Source organism: Macaca mulatta, chromosome 3 (genome assembly GCF_049350105.2).
Source record: "Macaca mulatta isolate MMU2019108-1 chromosome 3, T2T-MMU8v2.0, whole genome shotgun sequence".
NCBI classification, from domain to species: domain Eukaryota; kingdom Metazoa; phylum Chordata; class Mammalia; order Primates; family Cercopithecidae; genus Macaca; species Macaca mulatta.
Window position 1 is genome coordinate 184,423,766 of NC_133408.1, and position 21,103 is coordinate 184,444,868.

The 21,103-nt window shown below is 37.3% G+C and overlaps 1 protein-coding gene across 5 annotated transcripts in view; it reads right to left on the reverse strand.

Moving 5' to 3' along the window:
* TPK1 (thiamin pyrophosphokinase 1) overlaps window positions 1-21,103 on the reverse strand; it is a 390,760-nt gene that overhangs the window by 154,919 nt on the left and 214,738 nt on the right. For all 5 annotated transcript variants that reach the window (XM_077997626.1, XM_015135162.3, XM_077997625.1 and 2 more), the window contains one exon: window positions 10,597-10,692. In XM_077997626.1, coding sequence (XP_077853752.1) covers window positions 10,597-10,692 — 96 coding nt within the window. The remainder of the gene's footprint in view (window positions 1-10,596; window positions 10,693-21,103) is intronic.

Below are 21,103 nucleotides of genomic sequence, written 5' to 3' on the forward strand. Positions count from 1 at the left end.
ATTACAGTAGTCTAAATCAGTTTATGGTCACCTGTAAATCTGTCTCCTCCATTAGACTGAAGGCTGTTTGAGATCATGGACTTAGTCATGAAATCACAGCATACTGACTTAAACAGAACAGATATTAAGTAAAAGTGTGTTAAGCTGACTCGAATAAGATACCTAATATTCTCTATGGTATGTCTAAGAGGAGGAACTTTGCCTGTGGAACTCTAACATGAACTTTTGCCTAATCTTAGGGTAATATATCCTTCCATGAGCATAAGGCATATAATGTCCATACTAGGATTAGCAAGGGTAGAGCAGATCCTTCCTTTTTACTCCACACAAAGGCAACGTACAAAAATAGTTACCTGGGTTGTACATCTCACTCTCTGTTGGATTCTATTAAATACAGAGATATATTTAATATATATATAGGTTCCCTGGGAATAGGGGAAGTTCCAGACCTCACCTGGGAAATACATTAACATGTAAGAAGCTCTCAGTTTAATTCAAGTTTCTGATATTGAGAGTTCCTGTAAAACTAGAATATGTCCAAAAAAAAAAAAAAAAAAAAAACCCCCACAATACTATGTTGAGAGTCCCATGAACCTGGGTAATAAACTGTAACAAATTGAAGAGATTTCTAAGACATAATCTAATTCTTAAGTGATATTATTCCACAAAATCTATTACATTTAGTTGCACAAGAGTGTATTACTATTACTATCACCACTATCGCCAATTTTTAAAATAAGGACTTCTTATGGAGCAGGCACTGAACTATGAACTATGAACTTTACTATGAACTATGAACTTTACTATGTAATGCTCTGTTATAGGTGAGTTAGTATTCTTTCTTTACATATGAGAAAATTGAGGCTTAAAGAACTTAAATACCAGCCGGGTGCAGTGGCTCACGCCTGTAATCCCAGCACTTTGGGAGGCCAAGGTGGGTGGATCACCTTGGAGGTCAGGAGTTTGAGACCAGCCTGGCCAACAAGGTGAAACCTCATCTCCACTAAAACTACAAAAACTAGCTGTGCATGGTGGTGTGTGCCTGTAATCCCAGCTACTCGGGAAGCTGAGGCAGGAGGATCACTTGAACCCAGGAGGTGGAAGTTGCAGTGAGCCGAGATCATGCCACTGCACTCCAGCCTGGGTGACAGAGTGAGACTCTGTCTTAAAAAAAAAAAAAAAAAAAAAAAACCGAAAATGAAAAAAAAAACCGTAAATATCTTTCTACTGTCATGCAGCTAAAAAGAGTGCCAGGCCTATCCTGAGCACCCGAATACCTGACTTCTAATCACAATGCTTTGAAGATTAACATTTTATTAAAGTTTAAGGTGGTAATTATTACTTTCAATAATAAGCATATTCATTATCACAATTGGTAGAGACAAGCAAGATTCTAAAGCACCTGGATACATGTCACAGGAGAACTAACATGGCATCAAGAATGCTAGCAAGAAGAGTCCTGCAGAAAGTTCTATATGCCAGCTAAGTTTTAGCATAATGTCCTTTGGAATTTGCATTGATGTTATTAGAGATGCATTTATTCATTAAATACATATTTCTTAAATACATAACAATGAGAGACAATAAAAAATTTAAAGCAGATGTACATTTAAGATATATGATATGAATTTTGGTAAGATAATGTACTGAAGGGGGCAAGCAGAGGCTAATAAAATAACCCAAGTGAGAAATGATAAATGTTTGAACTAACATAGCGGCAACAAGACTGCAAAGATAAAAGTGGGCACAGGACAGAGATCTGAAGAATTTCAGGGAACTGTGACCAACTGTTGAGGGATAGTAGAGTAAAGCATAAAATTACTCTTAGATTTCTGCCAGGCAGGTGGATGGTAGCGCCATTGAATGAGAAAGGAAATACAAAAAGACAAAATGAGGTTCTTGTGAGAACAAAGATGAATTTTGTTTTAGACAATAAAATGAAGCTCCTCTGGTCTTCCAGTTAGCAAGGAGAAAACCAGCTTTGGAGTTTAGGATTAAAGGTACAAATTAGGGAGTTAATGAATGGCACAGAAGTGGTAAGTGAAGGCCACGGAAACAAGATAAAGAGGAGAAAAGCAGGTATGTCAGAATGTCAGTATAGGCAGTGCCAGAGAAAATGAGAGGCTGAAGGAGACCAGGATGGAGACTGACAGGCAAGAAGGGGAGGCAGGAATACATAGGTTACTACTTCTAGAGTTAATCCTGATAAAAACATATCTAGTGGCAGTTCTACCTTTGACAGAGTCTTAACCGTATTTTTAAATTTATCCCCTGGGAAAGTGGGAAAGTTGAGAGCGTCTGGGCTGTCTCCATAGTTTAAAGACCATCAAATGTCTACCTAAGATTTTCTACCAGGCATAATTTTCATGTAAAACAGTTGTCTAAATATGCAGCAGAAACTCACAATTTGAAATTTCCTGAAGAAATATTTTAAAGGTGGGAGAGTCCATCAAAGGCATTGGTTTGTTTTTTTTGTTTTTTTTGTTTTTTTTTTTGCCTAAGTACTAAGAAACACTTGCCTTTATTCTATATCACCGTGAGACATTCAACAAAAGATTACACCTGTTCTACGATAATAGCATATTTTAAACAGTGAATACATTTTCTCAATGAAGTGTTGTGTTTTGGAATAATTTTAGATTTACTAAAAAGTTCCAAAAATAGTACAAGGAGTATACTCTTCATCCAGTTTTCAGCAGTGTTAACATCTTGTCTAAACATGGCACATAGGATACAACTAAGACTGACATTGGTCACTACTATTAACTAGACTTTCAAGCTTATTCACATTTCAACAGCTTTCCACTAATGTCCTCTTTTTCCATTACACAACAGAAATCAGGTTAACATACTGCATTTAGTTGTCATGTCTTCTTCATCTACTCTGGCCATAACAATTTCTCAGTCGTTTTTTTCTTGGCCTTAAAAATGTTGGTCAGGCATTTTATGGAATATTCTTCAATTTGGAGTTCTTTGACTACTTTAAAGGTTAAAGTGGAATTATGGATTTTAGAGAAGAACTCCACAAGTGCCCTTCTTAAATTATATCCATGTAGGAAGGTGTTATTAATATGATATAACGATGTTAATGTTGTTCACTTGATTGACGTGGTATCTGCCAGCCTTCTCCGCTATAAAGATTTTTTCCTTTTCAGAATACATTTTTATACACACACACACACACACACACACACACACACACACATATTTTCCTTTAGACCATGCCAAAGATATCAGTTCATGAGAACAAGCTGTACTGAGACACTGGAGTACCTGGAAAGAAATCTCTTGGGGTACTATCATGGTTTTTCCTGCAACCCCATCAGTCACATCTTTTTATGCTGCTGAGTAATTAGTCCAATCAGACAGTTAGCCTTAAATTTTATTTTCAATTGAGGAGAATGTTCATATTTAGTATGAACATAAAACAAATCCACAAGCCCATTACAAAAAAATAATGTACACCTAAATCCAATACTGATAATTAGAGGATATAACAAAATATTCTAAGTTCATAATATTTGCTGATGTATAAAGATAATGTATCTACCTGAGAAATGCCATGTAGAAATTAAATAGAAAGACTACGCTTAACAGAGTCCTAATGGTCAAGAGTCAAGAAATTCAATTTGGACATAATCAAATAATACAGAAACGTCTTAAGACATGTAAATCACAATTCAGTACTTGCCCAGCCTATTAGGAAAATAAAAAATATATATATAATAAACCTATGGCCTTTAGTAGTATTTAAATCACAGTCATTTATGTGTGTGTGTGTGTATATATATATATATATAAAAGCATTTGCCCTCATTCATATAACCTACTCACCATCGTTCATTATTTGATTAAAAAACTGCTTAAGAAATAACATGGCATAATACAAGCAGGCTAAAATGTAGAGGTTTTAGCAAATAAAACTAGTATTGGTTTAGATCTCTAAAGCATTCAGATTGAAATTAATGGGAACTTTTCTGCTCAGATTTTGTCTAACATATAGTCTATGTTTAAAATTGAAGTAACTGATCCTGTTGCCATATAATACTAGTAAATATCCTAAAGAGACCTAATCCTGTTATTCTTAGGGCCTTTGAATCTTAATTTATTTCTGCTTTATTGTAAAGAATGTGCATCTTATATGTTTAGATGTTTAGAGAGACAGCTTTTAATGTTTTCTACCAAATCCCAGGGTTTAGATCTCAAGTGTGTATCACAGCATTCGAAAATATGTGTCCTTTGAAGACTCAGGCATATCAGATGGCATCCTGATAATGTATTATTCATGACTCAGTTACAGATAAACAATGTGGCAACATGAAAGCAAAGCCTTAAAAAGTCCCAGGTATGAGAGAATCCTTTTGTAGAAGAATAAACATTAAGGGTGATTAGGGTTAAATTAGATGAATACATGAACTAATAAGGTAATTTAGGGGAATTTAAAAAATTTAATCTCATGTTCTAGACAGTAAACTCTTTTAGGATCAGGACAGACCTAATTCAAATTCTATGAATTTCTAACATATAGTTCTTTAATATTAAATACTATTTTGCATTTTATTTATATTACAATTAACATTTTATAGTAAGAGTCTACTATAAAATATACTTTGATTATAAATTCATATTTATAATTTAATAAGTAGAAATACAAAATATATAATAATTTGATATGATTTATTAGATGGAGAAGAGGCATATAAAGATTTGATACAGTTTATGTGTATTATCAGAAGAAATTTTAAAAAGCCTCCATGATCCCATATGGAGGTAGGAGTATGGGTGGAGGGAAATCCTGTATTATTTTCCCTTCTAATGTTGCTTTTATCTTGCTATAACATCAAATAAAATACAGTGTTGACCTTCCAAGTTAAATGTAAAGTCAGGTGGAAGCTCACAGATACTCCATTTCCTCAGATTTAATCACTCTGCCCACTTTTTAATGGGGTTGTTTTTCTCATGTAAATCTGTTTAAATTCCTTATAGATGCTGAGTATTAGGGCTTTATCAGATGCACAGATTGCAAAAATTTTCTCCCATTCAGTAGGTTGTCTATTTACCGTTTATAGTTTCTATTGCTGTGCAGAAGCTCTTTAGCTTAATTACACACTATTTGTCAATTTTTGCTTTTGTTGCAATTGCTTTTGGCATCTTCATCGTAAAATCTTTGCCTGTGCCTATTTCCTGAATGGTATTGCCTAGGTTTTCTTCTAGAGTTTTTAGAGTTTGGGGTGTTACATGGAAGTCTTTAATCTATCTTGAGTTGATTTTTGTATATGGTGTACGGAAGTGGTCCAGTTTCTGTTTTCTGCATATGGCTAGCCAGTTCTCCCAGTACCATTTATTAAATAGGGAATCTTTCCCCCATTGCTTGTTTTGGTCAGGTTTGTCAAAAATCAGATGGTTATAGGTGTGTGGTCTTATTTCTGGGTTCTCTGTTCTGCTCCACTGATCTATGTATCTGTTCTTGTACTGCAGCCCTGTAGTATAATTTGAAGTCGGGTAGCATGATGCCTCCAAGCTTTGTTCTTTTTGCTTAGGATTGCCTTGCTTATCTGGGCTCTTTTTTCAGTTCCATATGAATTTTAAAATAGTTTTTTTCTACTTCTGTCAAGAACGTGTTAGTAGTTTTATTATTCAATTATTCAATGGGAACAGCATTGAATCTATTAATTACTTTGGGCAGTATAGCCATTTTCATGATATTGATTCTTCCTGTCCATGAGCATGGAATGTTTTTCCATTTGTTTGGGTCATTTCTGATTTCTTAGAGCCATGGTTTGTAGTTCTCCTTGAAGAAGTCCTTCACTTTCCTCGTCAGCTGTATTCCTAGGCATTTTATTCTTTTTGTGGCAATTTTGAGTGAGGAGTTCATTTATGATTTGCTCTTAGCTTGCCTGTTGTTGGTGTATGGGAATGCTAGTGATTTTTGCACATTGATTTTGTATCCTGAGACTTTGCTGAAGCTGCTTATCAGCTTAAGAAGCTTTTAGGCTGAGACAATGGGCTTTTCTAGATATAAGTTTATGTCATCTGCAAACAAAGATAGTTGAACTTCCTCTCTTCCTAGTTGAACAGCCTCTATTTCTTTCTCTTTCCTGACAGCCCTGCCTAGAACTTCCAATACTGTGTTGAATAGGAGTGCTGAGAGAGGGCATCCTTGTCTTGTTATATAATAACTCTTACATTTCAAGCCTCCCCACATAAGTTAGATGCTTCTTCACAACACACTATTCTTTGTCCAATCTAGTATATAAAGTAATGGGCTTTAAGTACTTCTCTGGGTCTTCACTTCTTTATGAGGGCTCCCATGTCGTGTAAAATTTGTATGAAATAAAATTTTATGCTTTGTTCTTGTTAATCTATCTTAGGTGAATTTAATTCTCAAGGCCTAGCCAGGACCCTATGAGGATGGAGATAGAGTTGTGCCCACTCCTACAAAGTGCTACCCGCACTCTGTGTGCACTACAATAATACTTCTTGAAACACTCTTCTCCCCTTTTCTGTCTGATATAGTCTGGATGTTTGTCCCCTCCAAATCTCATGTTGAAATGCGATCCCCAATTTTTGAGACAGAGTCTCACTCTGTCACCCAGGCTGGAGTGCAGTAGTGCCATCTCAGCTCACCACAACCTCCACTGTAGGGGATCGGTCAGGGTAGTGGGAGAAATTACAAAGATAAAGTTATAGCAAATAGACACAAACCTTCTTGGAAGGCCAGCAGGTTTGCGTAGCTTCAGTAAAAGATTTGGCTGAAGGGAAATGAATTCTCTTAAAAGCTTAGGGCACAGATACATAGGAATGTAGAGGAGTTTATCTAAATAGCTGGTTTACTATGTGGTCCTAGGACTTTTTCTAAATAGCTTGTTTACTGAGTGGTCCTAGGACCAACCTTTGATCATCTGCGGGCTCATGACTGTTCTCTACTCAGGAGGTCGACAATGTTAATTACCCTCTAGTGGTGTTTACTTGAGAACTTTGTCATTTAATCTGTACTAAATAAATGTGAACTTTGCTGTCTTATCAAGGCCGAAGCTGCAGACTCGCAGCAGAATCCCTTAGCCCCACTGACAGGAAAAATATCTGTGTCAGTGTATGTCTTTCATCTGTCACTGTGTCAGGGTCTGTGGGTCGGACCCGGCACTCTGCCTCCTGGGTTCAAGTGATTCTCCTGCCCCAGCCTCCCAAGTAGCTGGGACTACAGGCGCGTGCCACTGCCCCAGCTAATTTTTTTATTTTTAGTAGAGATGGGGTTTCACCATGTTAGCCAGGATGGTCTCGATCTCCCGACCTCGTAATCCGCCTGCCATGGCCTCCCAAAGTGCTGGGATTACAGGTGTGAGCCACCATGCCCAGCCAAGAGAACTGGTTCTTATGAAGAGCCTGGCATCTTTCTTGCTCCCTTCTTGCATGTGACAGGCCTGCTGCCCCTTCACCTTTTGCCATGAGTAAAAGCTTCCTGAAGGGTCATGAGAAGCCAAATAGATTCTGATGCCATGCTTGTACAGCCAGCATAAGCATACGCCAAATACAGCTCGTATCTATAAATTATCCAGCCTCAGGTATTCCTTTATAGCAACATAAAATGGACTAATGCACTGTCTAGCTCCCATTTGCTTATTATGTCTCAGCCTTCTCTAAAAAGCCTGTCCCCCAACTGTGTTACGTTCCACTCTCCTGTATGTTCTTGTAGTGCATAAAACGTACCAAACTTTCAAGGAGTACTTCTTATATGCAAATACTGCTGTCGAGTTATGAATAAGCAGACCTGAGCTCAGCCTCATGGGCTGTACAGTCAAGCTGGCAAGAATGACTTTAGGTAAACAATGAGAAATAATTAATAAAATGATCAAAATTGTTCAGAATGCCCTAAAGAAAAAATAAAGGAGGGTATGGAAATGTAGAGTAGCTAAACCTAACTGCGAGTGATAGTTGAGGACAGCCAGTCAAACTCTGCCATGCCCACTATTCTAAGTGAAGTAACTCAGAAATGGAAAACCAAATACTGCATTTTCTCACTTATAAGTGGGAGCTCACCTATGGGTGTGCAAAGGCATAGTGATACAACGGACACCAAGGACTCAGAAGAGGAGAAGGTGGGAGGGGGTTGAGGGATGAAAAACTACCTATTGGGTACAACGTACACTACACTGGAATAACAAGTGCACTCAACTCTCAGATTTCAACAATGTGCAATTCATCCATGTAACCAAAAACCACATGTACCCCAAAACCCATTGAAATAAAAAATATATAAAGATAAATAAATGTATCAGACCTCAAAAAAAAAAAAAAGAAAAAAGAAACCCTCCAGCATGCATGGGCTAGATTAAAAAAAAAAAAAAGGAAAAACAGATTCCAAGCAGAGGGGGCAACATACACAAAAACACGTTAAAGCAGGAGAGAGGAGAAAATACGGCATAGTTTAGAAAAAAGGAGAAACACTGGTGTAGGATGGGGCTGGAGAATGCATTGGGCCCAAAGCATGTCGGGGCCTGAGGCAGCACAGGCAGTGCACCACTGCATCGCTCTTCAAAAAAGAACTCACTGTTGGGCTGTGTAGAGGCCAGTCATCCGTTATCAGCCCGCTGCAACCCCTTCAGGAGGCAGCACATCATGCCACCAAGTCTGTACTCTTCCCTGGCAACCTCTGAGCCAAGTCCACACTCCTCATGAGCACCCTCTAGTCTGTGACTAAGCACAGTTGGAGTACAAGGTTGTTGCTATTTCTGCCCAATGCAAGGGTCCTCTAACAGCTACTCTTGCTCCCAGACTCCCCACCAGATTGGCCAAGACTGTCAGATTTGTTTCCAGATCACACCCTCATCTCCTAGTTTGGGGCTCTCTCTAGATTTGGGCCTTGTTGAATTTAAGATATGATGATTTGTTTCAAGGCTCAATGACAGAATACTGTATTATAGATACTATCAGTTAGACACAACGCATTAGACTCACATAATTGCATCACAGCTTTTAATCATGTCAGTGGAGGTGCTGGGAAAAACAAAAGACAGCTGTGAATATTTACATTTTTTTCCCTAAGAAACACCAAATCAGTGATATCTGGATGAAATAGATAACTCTCAATCGGTTGTTTTCTGCTTTCATTAAACAAATGTTTAATTATATCAGTTTACTGCTGGAAATAGCACAATACATTTGATATAGTTCAGCAAAGCTACAACAGAGATGAGAAATGTTCACTCAATTATTTTTGTTGAGTTCGCAGATCAAGCTGTTTGCCAATTGTGATAGTTAACAAGGTTTTACTTCAAAGGGAGAAAAGAATGTACTACTTACTGCAACTTAGTAAATATATGTTAGAGTGTATCTTTAACAAACTTTTGCTAGAGAGTAAATTTTGGTTAGAGCTGCTGCTCTGATATCTATCCCATCCTGCCAAATATGTATTAGCCATGTAGTTTGAATAGATAAGCCACGTGGATTGATCCCACACCTGGCTCCAGCCCAAGACAATCAGGATTCTCTAGTTCTCCTTTGCCAAAAGCAATAGTGGTTTAAAGGAGAGATCTTAAGGGTTAAGTCCGATGATGGTGGGAAGTGATGTATCCCCCCAGCTCTATGCCTTAATCCCCCTACATGTGAAGGGTAAAATGTTACTGCAGGTGGCAGCTGGAGACAATCAGGGAAGCCAGTGTGAAGACAAAACCTACAAAGCGGAGCTGAGATAAATAAAAGAAAAAGAGCATGAATTCTGATTGAGCTCTCTCTCAAGACTGCCCTATATCACTTGGTATTGACGCAAGTTGACATGTATTTTCTGTTACTTGTACTATCAAAATCATTGTAATATACAAGCGTGTTTTCCTACTTTTCTTGGTTTAAAATTACACAACTGATCATTCATCTCAGCTTAAAACTTATTGCCCTTGCTAGTGCGGGGGAAAAGAGGTCAATTGCCATTCGATGCTTCAGGTTTAATTTTGAAGCTCTTCATTAAACACAGTCTTAAAATACTTTGCATACCATTTCAACAGGTATCAAAAAATGAAGTATAAACTTGTGTACTAATTAATGCAATTAAACATTTGGATGCTAGGTGAAAATCAGTACTGAAAACTTTAAAGAGCACAAATGCAAGAAAATGCAAAGCAGTAGACTCTTCTCTGGCTTAAAAAAAGTTGATATTCATTTAAATAAAAATTTGCAATGATAGCTCAGGGGCCACATCAAGGTCATATTTGTTTTGCCTGTATAATATGCAAATAGACATAGTGCAAAAATACATAGAGCTCTTCATGGCAACAACCAACTAGAGACGAATAGTAGCTAGTCACTTTCAGGCAAGAATGAGTCCCCAGTTTTGATTACTTGGCACACGGTCCAGTTCAACCATTTTATTACCATGCCACTGTAAGATGTTTACATTTGTGTCCCCTGGTTTAAGTGCACACGTTAATGTTTTGACAGCTAAGTGCAGATTTATCTGCTATACAGGGGGGGGAACCTGACAGCAATTAAAAAAAAAAAAAAAAAAAACAGCACAAAAGTAAATATCCATTTCAGCTGAGTGAAAAAAAAAACATTTTTTTTTCACATCCTTTGGAATAACCATCAAATACATGTATATCTTACCTTTAAGTCTTTTTCTTCTATCTTCTTTTGGAGCACTTTAAGGCACTTAGTAAAGTCAGTGTGGTCTTGATCAGGAGTTGAAATAAGCTCACACCCCTATGTATTAAAGTAAAAGAAAAGGTAAGAATAAGTAGTAATTTCACCCTTATGAACAAGATCAAGAGCTACAAAAGTAAAGATAAGGTATCAATAGACATATCCTATTATGCCTTTACAATTCTCATATCATTAGAATCATTATCATTATCTTTTTTATTTCACATCATAGGACGTTTCAGGAATGGTATTAGAGTGTTACAATAATGGACTGATTATGACAATCGTTTTACTTAAGAAAGTAGAGATTATACTACATTAACGGGTCTTTAAAAAATACTGATGTGATGACATTCACGATTAACATAAGGACTTTGATACATGTATAATAAATTATATTCTCAGCTACCTGAAATTAAAATGAAACTATTTTGATGAAACTTTGAAGTTCTTTAAGCAGAAATGACAAGTTTACATGAATGAAAAAACTAATATGAATATTGAAGTAATAATAAAACTTTGTATTTTAAGTAAAATCAAGACAGCTGTCCTACAATATTATTTGATAAAAGCCTCTTTCTCCCTTGTGAGACACAAAACAAGGAGTTATGCCTATGAAAATATGTCTCCTGGATTATCTTTTGGACATTATGAAATGAATTTATAAGTTCTTTGCCTTCTCTACAAGATAACTTACCCAGTGAAAAACACTGAAATATATTTATAAGTATGAAGCCACAAAAGTGCCAGTTTGTTGGCACTAGTGAACTTGGATGGCTAAAGAAACCATATTTTTGAAATGACACCTTTTCCTCCAATGTCATACAGAGGCAAAGGTACATAAAAGTGAGCACGATGGGACTTAAGACTTCTTAATTCAGGAATAAAACAATTCTTGGACTCTGACAAACAGCTGAGTAAGGGAAAGTTAAATATAATCTAGTATATAAAGTTGCCATTCAAAGAGTTTTCAAGGATACAAAACACCCATACTGCCTCTTAAATTATTCTAAGAACCATTCTCGGTAGATTTAAAGGTTCTTCTTTTACTTCAAGGTCTCTTTAAATGTGTCAAGCTCAACCTGTGCTTCATTCATTTATGACTGTCCTACAATATAGTGACCAATGAAAAAATTAATTTCTCATCATTCAGAAATATATTATGCTCTAAAAGATGTATATGTCATCTTTACAAGATCATCGAAATATACTTTCTTGACCCTAAAAGAACATTGAAATTTACTATAATCACCAAGCAAGGACATAAAGAAGTGACCCTTCTCAGGTTAACACTCCTAAAAAAGAAGATAGAAGCATATGGCAGGGCACACAGGATATTAGCATGGTTGAACAGAACAGGCTGCCACCAAACCAAAAATCATTATGCTGAAAGTTCCTTAAGGGCAGGTTCATTCATTATTGTTTCCAGTGCCAGGCACTGGTTTGTTGCATAGTAAATGTTCAATAAACGTTTAAATAATATTCTTGAGGAAGAAAATGGATTTTTACAAATACATTTATAAAAATGTACACTGGCTAGGGGGTACAATCGTACAGTGTCTTATTGCTAAATATACCATAAATGACAATGAAAGTTGTCTTCCTCTTTTAAATGCTGACAATAGACATACTCACCAAAAACGAAATAAAATTTAAATGGCAAATAGAAACAACATAATGGATGATTAATAGATCATTATCTGCCTTCACAGAATCCACATAGAAAGCCATGGGGAAAATGACAGTTAAACAAAACCCAAGAAGTAATCTGTCTACCACTGTAACATTTTGTAGATTAAGAAAATAAAAACAAGAGATAAAAACTGATTTGCTGACAACTGGACAGCTAGGTAGTAATTAGCAGCAAAGCCATGAGTAGAAATCCTATTTATTTACTCTCACAAAGTAAAACAAGTTCTGAGATAGCTGATTGAAAAATGTCATATAACATCTCTAGAGTTAGTTTCACAAGAAGGATACTATACAAGAAAAGCTACTTGAAACATATGAGCAAGGCGGGAATATCTTACTTTACCTCATCACTTACAATAAACACATAGAAATGCTTGGCTCAGGACATGGAGAGAGATTATTAGCACTGAAAAAATCAGACTGAATCTAACCCAAGAATTTCTATAAACTTGTTGAAGGTTTTTAACTGCTAAAAAAGCAGCCATTCACAAGTTGAAATGGTTCTAATCTCATCACAGACTGAGAACGAACTCACTAGAAGTGGAAATAGCTCTAATAACAGGGCAGCGTCCAACAGTTAGAAAGGAGACCTGCAGAACAAAATCTTAACCAAAGTGCAGTAACAGGCCTGTGGCCAGCTAAGGACGTTTTTGCTGTTTTCTGGTTCTTAGGGTAACATTAAGATGTAAGAGAGGAGAAACAAAGATAAAGATGAGACACTACCAAGATCCTGCAAACAAGGAATAATGTAGAAATACTCTAAGGTATCAAGCAATACTCACCTACTATACATTAATATTTATGATTATTTTATACAGAATAAAGCCCAATTTCCTAGCGTCAGAAGCACTGAGGTGCTGTGAAAAATTCCACTGATATGATATTTTCTTAAAAAAAAAGACAACCCTCATACTCACTATCCAAGGACTGAGAAGATATTAAAGGCATGAAATTTAGCGAAGTAAGAAAGTATATGACTTTCTAATAAGTAGTTTGTAATGTTAGTTTCCTAACAGAAATGCACAAAACCTAGACTTATGATGCCAGTGAGTGGGAATTTTTGTTTCAACTACTTCTATCTTTGATTTTTTTTCTCAATTACATAAAATATGTTGTTTTTACGATACGATGTATTATGTTATGAACCAACAAGTGGCTCCACTTTTCAGATTATACTTTTGCGTTTTTGGTTTTTTCTTTTTGAGACAGGGTCTCTTTCTGTCCTATAGGATGGAGTGTAGTGGCACAATCACGGCTCACTGCAGCCTTGACCTTCCGGACTGAAGCAATCCTTCCACCTCAGCCTCCCAAATAGCTGGGACTACAGGCATGCACCACCATGCTCAGCTAATTTTTTTGTAGTGATAGGGTTTTGCCATGTTACCCAGGCTGGTCTCAAATTCCTGGGCTCAAACGATCCTATGGTCTTGGACCCCCAAAATGCTGGGATTATAGGTGTGAGCCACCACTCCTGGCTAATTAGTCTTAAAATATAATTTTTCACATATACATGGAAAGAGTATCAAAGACTCACAGGAATAGAAAGATAAGAAAAGTCATCTATTGAGTGGATATTTTTCGTGGAACTCAAACAAACAATTATGATTTACATGAAAGAATAAGGGACCAAAAAAAAAAAAAAAAAAGCAAAGGCAATCTTGCAAAAGCACACAGTAGTTGAACTTGCCTTTCCAGTTATTCTGACATACAAAGTAATTAACATAACAGGGTATTGGAAGAATGAAACTGTAGAATATTAGCACCACAGAAGCATAGATATTTGCTTGTGTGATTCACAGCTGTCTTCTAGGAACTAGAACAGTGACTGGCACAAAGAAAAGTGTTCAATATATGGTTGGTAAATAGATAGCTGAACAGAAATGGGAAGACAGAAATATACACAGATGCATATTTGAAATGTACTAGCAAAGTCTCAAAACATTTACAAAAAAAAAAACAGAAAAGAAAATGATTGCAGTAGGTAATATTTTAAACAAGGTACAAAAATAAACATAAATCTGAAGAGAATGAACTGATAAATTCAGCTACTTTTAATTAAGTCCTTTTTGTCATCAATAAACAATATGCATAAAGTAAAAAAAGAAAGCTTCAAAATGAAAGAAGGTATTTTCCATGACCATAACTAAAAACAAAAGGTTACTATCCAGCATACATAAAGAATTTATAAAAATCTATAAAGAATAACTGGATGGAAAAATGGGCAAAATATTTCACTAGGCAAGTTAAAGAATAGCAAACCTGAAAAAGCCAATTGTATTAGTCCATTTTCATGCTGCTGATAAAGACACACCCTTTATAAAGACATAAAGACTGGGCAATTTACAAATGAAATAGGTTTAATGGGACTTACAGTTCCACGTGGCTGGGGAGGCCTCATAATCATGGCAGAAGGAAAGGAGGACCAAGCCATATCCTAAGTAGATGGCAGCAGGCAAAGAGAGCTTGTTCAGGAAAAAACTCCCCTTTTTAAAACCATCAGATTTCATGAGACTTATTCATTATCACGAGAACAGCACAGGAAAGACCTGGCCCCATGTTTGAATTACCACCCACCAGGTCCCTCCCACAACACGTGAGAATTCAAAATGAGATTTTGGTGGGGACACAGTCAAACCATATCACCAATACACATGAAAAAGCCAATAGACCTGTAGGACTGCTTGAGTGCAGAAAATTGAGACAAGCCTCGGTAACATAGCAAAAGCCCATCACTACAAAAAAATTAGCCGAACATGGTGGTGCACACCTTGGGTGGCTGAGGTGGGAGAATTGCTTGAGCCCAAGAGCTCGAGGCTGCAGTGAGCCATGAAAGCAAATACACAAAATATTTTAATAGGCAAGTTAAAGACTAGCAAGACAGAAAAAGCCAATACACATGAAAGGATGTTGATTTTCACTAGAAATCAGATAAGCCCAAATAAAAATCACTGATATACATTTGTCATACCTTACATTAACAAAAAAACTTGTGGCATATTTAAACAATGGGTTATTCTATGACAAAAAACGAATGAACAAAAAATCACAGAAGAATAAATGATACATTCATGAGGTATAGAATCACACAGGCAGTACAACTGCATATATATACACAATGTAAAAACATGCTTATTACCTTTACATAGGATTTAGTGTTGCTTTTGTTAAAGTATTAAGAAATATAAGAGAATAAAATTAACCATGAGAAAGGGTCACACAAGTCTTGAACTGTATAGGGAGCGTTTATTAAGTCAGGTTGTGGTTACAAAAGTATTTGGTTTATTATTTTTTATACTTGTACATACCTTAAACATTTCTGATATGGTTTGGCTGTGTCCTAATCTTGAATTGTACTTCCCATAATCCCAATGGATTGTGGGAGGTACCAGGTGGGAAGTTCTTGAATCATGGGAGCAGTTTCCTCTATTCTGTTCTCATGATACTGAGTCTCACGAGATGTGATGATTTTATAAGCATCTGACATTTCCTCTGCTTGCACTTACTCCATTTTGCCTCCCTATGAAGAAGGTTCCTGCTTATCCTTTGCCATCTGCTATGACTGTAAGTTTCCCAAGGCCTCCCCAGCAAAACAAAACTGTGAGTCAATTAAAGCTCTTTCCTTTATAAATTACCCAGTCTTCGGTATTTCTTCATAGCAGCATGAGAACAGACTAATGCAGTAAGTACCAGGAGAAGGGTGCTGCTGTAAATATGCCTGAAAATGTAGAAGCAACTTTGGAACTGGGAAACAGGCAGAGGTTGGAACCATTTGGGGGACTGAGAGGACAGGCAAGTGTGTGAAAGTTTAGAACTTCCTAGAGACTTCGAGGGTTAAGAAGACAGGAAGATGTGGGAAAGTTTAGAACTTCCTAGAGACTTGTTGAATGGCTTTGACCAAAATACTGATAGTGATATGGACAATGTAGTCCAGGCTGAGGGGGTCTCAGATGGAAATGAGGAACTTCTTGGGAACTGGAGCAAAGGTGACTCTTGCTATGCTTTAGCAAAGAGACTGGTGGCATTTTGCCCCTGCCACAGAAACATGTGGAACTTTGAACTTGAGAGAGATGACTTAGGATATCTGACAGAAGAAATTTCTAAGCATCAAAGCATTCAAGGGTAAGCAGAGCATAAAAATTTGGAAAAGTCACAGCCTGATGATGCGATAGAAAATAGAAACCCATTATCTGGGGGACAAATTCAAGTCGGCTGCAGAAATTTGCATAAGTAATGAAGAATGCAATGTTAATCCAAAGACAATGGGGAAAATATCTCCAGAGAATGTCAGAGATCTTCACAGCAGCCCCTCCCAACACAGGCCCAGTGGCCTAGGAGGAAAAAAATGGTTTCATGTGCTGGGCCCAGGGTCCCCCTGCTCTGTGCAGCCTCGGGACATGGTGCCCTGTATCCTAGCTGCTTCAGTCCCAGCTGTGGCTAAAAGGGGAAATGATTAAGCTTGGGCCATTGCCTCAGAGGGTCCAAGCCCCAAGTCTTGGCAGCTTACACATGGTGTTAGGCCTGAAAACGCACAGAAGTCAAGAACTGAGGTTTGGGAACCTCTAACCAAGATTTCAGAAGATGTACACAAATGCCTGAATGTCCAGGCAGAAGTTTGCTACAGGGGCAGAGCCCTCATGGAGAACCTCTGCTGGGGCAATGCAGAGGGGAAATGTGGAGTTAGAGCCCACACACAGAGTCCTGACTGAGGCACTGCCTAGTGGAGCCATGAGAGGAGGGCCACCATTCTCTAGATCCCAGAATGGTAGATCCAGCAACATCTTGTACTTCCACCTGGAAAAGCTGCAGGCACTCAATGCCAGCTCATGAAAGCAGGAAAGAGTGAGGCTAGTCTGTACCCTGCAAAGCCACAGGGGTGGAGCTGCCCAAGGCCGTGAGAGCCCACCTCTTGCATCAGCATGACCTGGACATGAGACATGGAGTCAAAGGAGATCATTTTGGAACTTTAAAGTTTAATGACTGCCTTATTGGATTTTGGACTTGCATCAGACCTGTAGCCCCCCTTTTTTTGGCCAATTTCTCCTATTTGGAATGTGTGTATTTACTCAATGCCTGTACCTCCATTGTACCTAGGAAGTAACTAACTTGCTTTTGATTTTACAGGTTCATAAGCAGAAGGGATTTGCCTTATCTCAGATTTGGACTTGGACTTTTGAGCTCATGCTGGAATGAGTTAAGACTTTGGGGGGACTCTTGGGAAGGAGTGATTGTGTTTTGAAATGTGAGGACATGAGATATGGGAGGGGCCGGGGCCAGCATGTTATGGTTTGGTTGTGTCACCACCCAAACCACATCTTGAATTGTAATCCCCATAATCCCCACAAGTCCTGGGAAGGTCCTGGTGGGAAGTAATTGAATCATGGTGGCTGTCTCCCCCATGCTGTTCTTGTGACAGTGAGTGAGTCTCATAAGATCTGATGGTTTTATAAGTGTCGCACATTTCCCCTGCTTGCACTCACTCTATCATACCACCCTGTTTAGAAGGTGTTTGCTTCTCCTTGGCCTTCTGCCATGACTGTAAGTTTTCTGAGTCCTCCCCAGCAATGTGGAACTGTGAGTCAATTAAACCTCTTTCCTTTATCCCAGTCTCAGGTATTTCTTCATATCAGCATGAGAATGGACTAATAAAATTTCATACTATTTTTAAAGTCATTTAGTGCTTATTACTAAGGAGTGGGGCCAGTGTTGATTCACTTTGCAATCCCCAGTATCTAGAACAATGAATAATACACAGTAAGCATACATTAAACATTTGGTTTATGATCAAACTGAGTCCCTTCTTTATCCCTCACACTAAATTGGTACACATTTACAGTGACAGGAAATTTCTAACTAGCCCACTGCATATCTCAATAATTCTATTAAAATTTCATAATATTATTGTATCAAGTATATCTCCCTTTATTGTCTTGTAACTGATCTTAGTTGTACCTTCTTAAGATCATACAGAAAAGGTCATACATTTCTTTTAAGTTAGAAAACTCTGTTTCATTTTCTTATCTCCATTCCATTGATCCTGAGATATTTAGGATCCAGATTTACACCCAGTAATGTATAAACTAGCCCTCTCAGCTTCAGTAGACACTCACAGAGAAGACAAGCATGTGTTCCCCAGCTGCATCCACATCTCAGCCCAACACTGACTAGGACAGGTGGGAACAGAGCCCTTTACCAAAACATTAGCAGTCTCTCCAGTGCCGGGCGTCTGAATATCAGTACAAGACAAGGCATATTCTCAACCAAAACCAAACTAAATGAACATATATCAAAAAATAACAGTCTGCAAAAGCAAGATATTTTATTAAGAACATGCCATGAAGCATTAAGTATTATAAATGCTTTCAAATATTAGAGTGTGATTTTTGCAATAAGAAAATAATTCTTTAAGATGATTTACGTCAAAATGACAAAGAACTTACAATGATTTTCCTGCAGTTTTTAAACAATTCAAATACCATTGGTTCTAGTTTCACCAACAAAGACATTATTCTCAAAGCTGCTACATGTATATGAGAAATAATCATATACAGAAGCAGGGAAAGAAACACTGTTTTCTTACATGGCATCCTGCAAGTAATGAAGATTCAGAAAATAGATAAATCATGCTGTGAAACCTATGGTATGAGACTGGAACTCATGAGAAGTAATAACTTACTTAGAAAAATGGCAATAATAATTATAAATATTTCCTGAAGGTTCTACACTAGATCATTCACATAAAATTTTATATATACACATACAACAGAGCATATATGCAAATCTATATGCTATGAGACATAAAGATATTAAATAAATGTAAAATATGACTTCAATGATGACAATCACTCAAGACAAATATTAGTTATCTAACATCTGTTAAATCAATGAGCTAATAAGTAAATGAAAAAATATATAAATGAAAACAAAGGCAAAAATAATGAGGAAAGAAAGGTATAGGAAGAACACATTAGTTGCTGACTAAATAGAATCATCTCTCAAAGAAAGAACAATGGCAAGAGGTGGCTGGGGCTTCTCCACTCCTACTCTCTCTGACCACCACCACCACCAGAGCACAAGAAAAAGTACATTAAGTGTATGTTGCTATGTACATGCTGTATGTGCTTGCTGTGCAAATACAAAGTCAAAACAGAAATTCAGAACCCTCAAACTGCCAGGAGCACACTTAAATATGCCATATATCCTTGACATAAACTGAAGATTTCACTTACATGTATTTATCAACCACACACAAAGAATCGTCATTTTCTACAATTTGATTGTTTACAAAAGGCACAAACCAGAAACTTTCTAACTCTCCATAATTTTATATTGCCCCAGCCTCTTATGATTCTTATGTGAAATATAGAGAGGATACAATTCATATCAAAAAGTAGCTGTTGAACTTAAATAAGACATGGGTATAAAAGGTTTTCATAACTTCTTTCCTTCATCTAATCTTTGTTAAAATTTCACCTTCTTAATGAAGCACACCCTGACTACCCTACTTAAAACTGTGACTTCGTGCACTTCTCTCTGCTCGACCCTAGCAAGCCTGATCTGGGCTGTCCCGACTGCCCTTACCCTACTAAGAATTTTCTGTTTTCTCCAAAAGAAATAACACTTTCTAACATAGCACATATTATTTATTGTCTCTTTATACCAGGAGGCAGGGCTAATCCTCAGTTTTGTTTTCTGTTTTATCCTGAGTACCTCAAACAGCACACAGTAAGCACTCAGTAAATATTTACTCAATAAATGAATGAATGAATATTTGCTATAATGCAGATGTCTCATGCCATATGTTTGAATAACAGTACACGTTCTACATATTGTACCGTGGTGAGAAAATACTATTGATAATGACAAAATGAACATTTTGTTATTTCCTAAAATTATAAAGCTGCAAATATATTAGTCCACTTTCACACTGCTATAAAGAACTGCCTGAGCCTGGATAATCTATAAAGGAAAGAGGCATAATTGACTCACAGTTCAGCATGGCTGGGGAGGCCTCAGGAAACTTACAATCATGGCAGAAGGCAAAGGGGAAGCAAGGCACCTTCTTCACAGGGTGGCAGGAAGGAAAACAAATGCAGGAGGAACTGGCGCACACTTACTAAACCATCAGATCTCATGAGAACTCACTATTACGAGAACATCATGAAGGAAACCACCCCCAGGATTCAGTTACCTCTACCTGGTTTCTCCATTGACACATGCAGATTATAAGGATTACGGGGATTACAATTCAAGATGAGATTTTGGGTGGGAACACAGTCAAACCGTATCAGATATAGTCTATGCTTTACAGCCGGACTGGCACCTCAATCTCTTGGTAGCCTAAATTAATCAATAGAGGACATTTCCCAATTAAAAATAATTAAACAAGCTGTTCAGTTTAACATTCTTGTAATAGATAAATGCTAATAAAATATTTTGAGGCTAAACTCAAATAGGTGACATGTGAATACCTGTCGTATTATTTGATTGGCATTTTTCATTCCTCTGTGCATTAAAGTGGGACGACTGGAATTGATCAGTTCCCTCCCTCACCTCACACATACACCTAACTGCAAGCCTTTCTGACATCAATGCGAAAAACATACAGACAAAACATGTAGTCCCAGCTAAAATGGAAGCTTGCAACAGATTGTCATGGTAATATGAAGATAGTGTCCTTTGTATTTCTTCCATTTTCTTTAAGTTCTTAGGATGAACACTTCACCAGAACAAGTACAGTAGTCCCCCCTTTTCCATGGTTTTGAGTTCCGGGGTTTCTGTT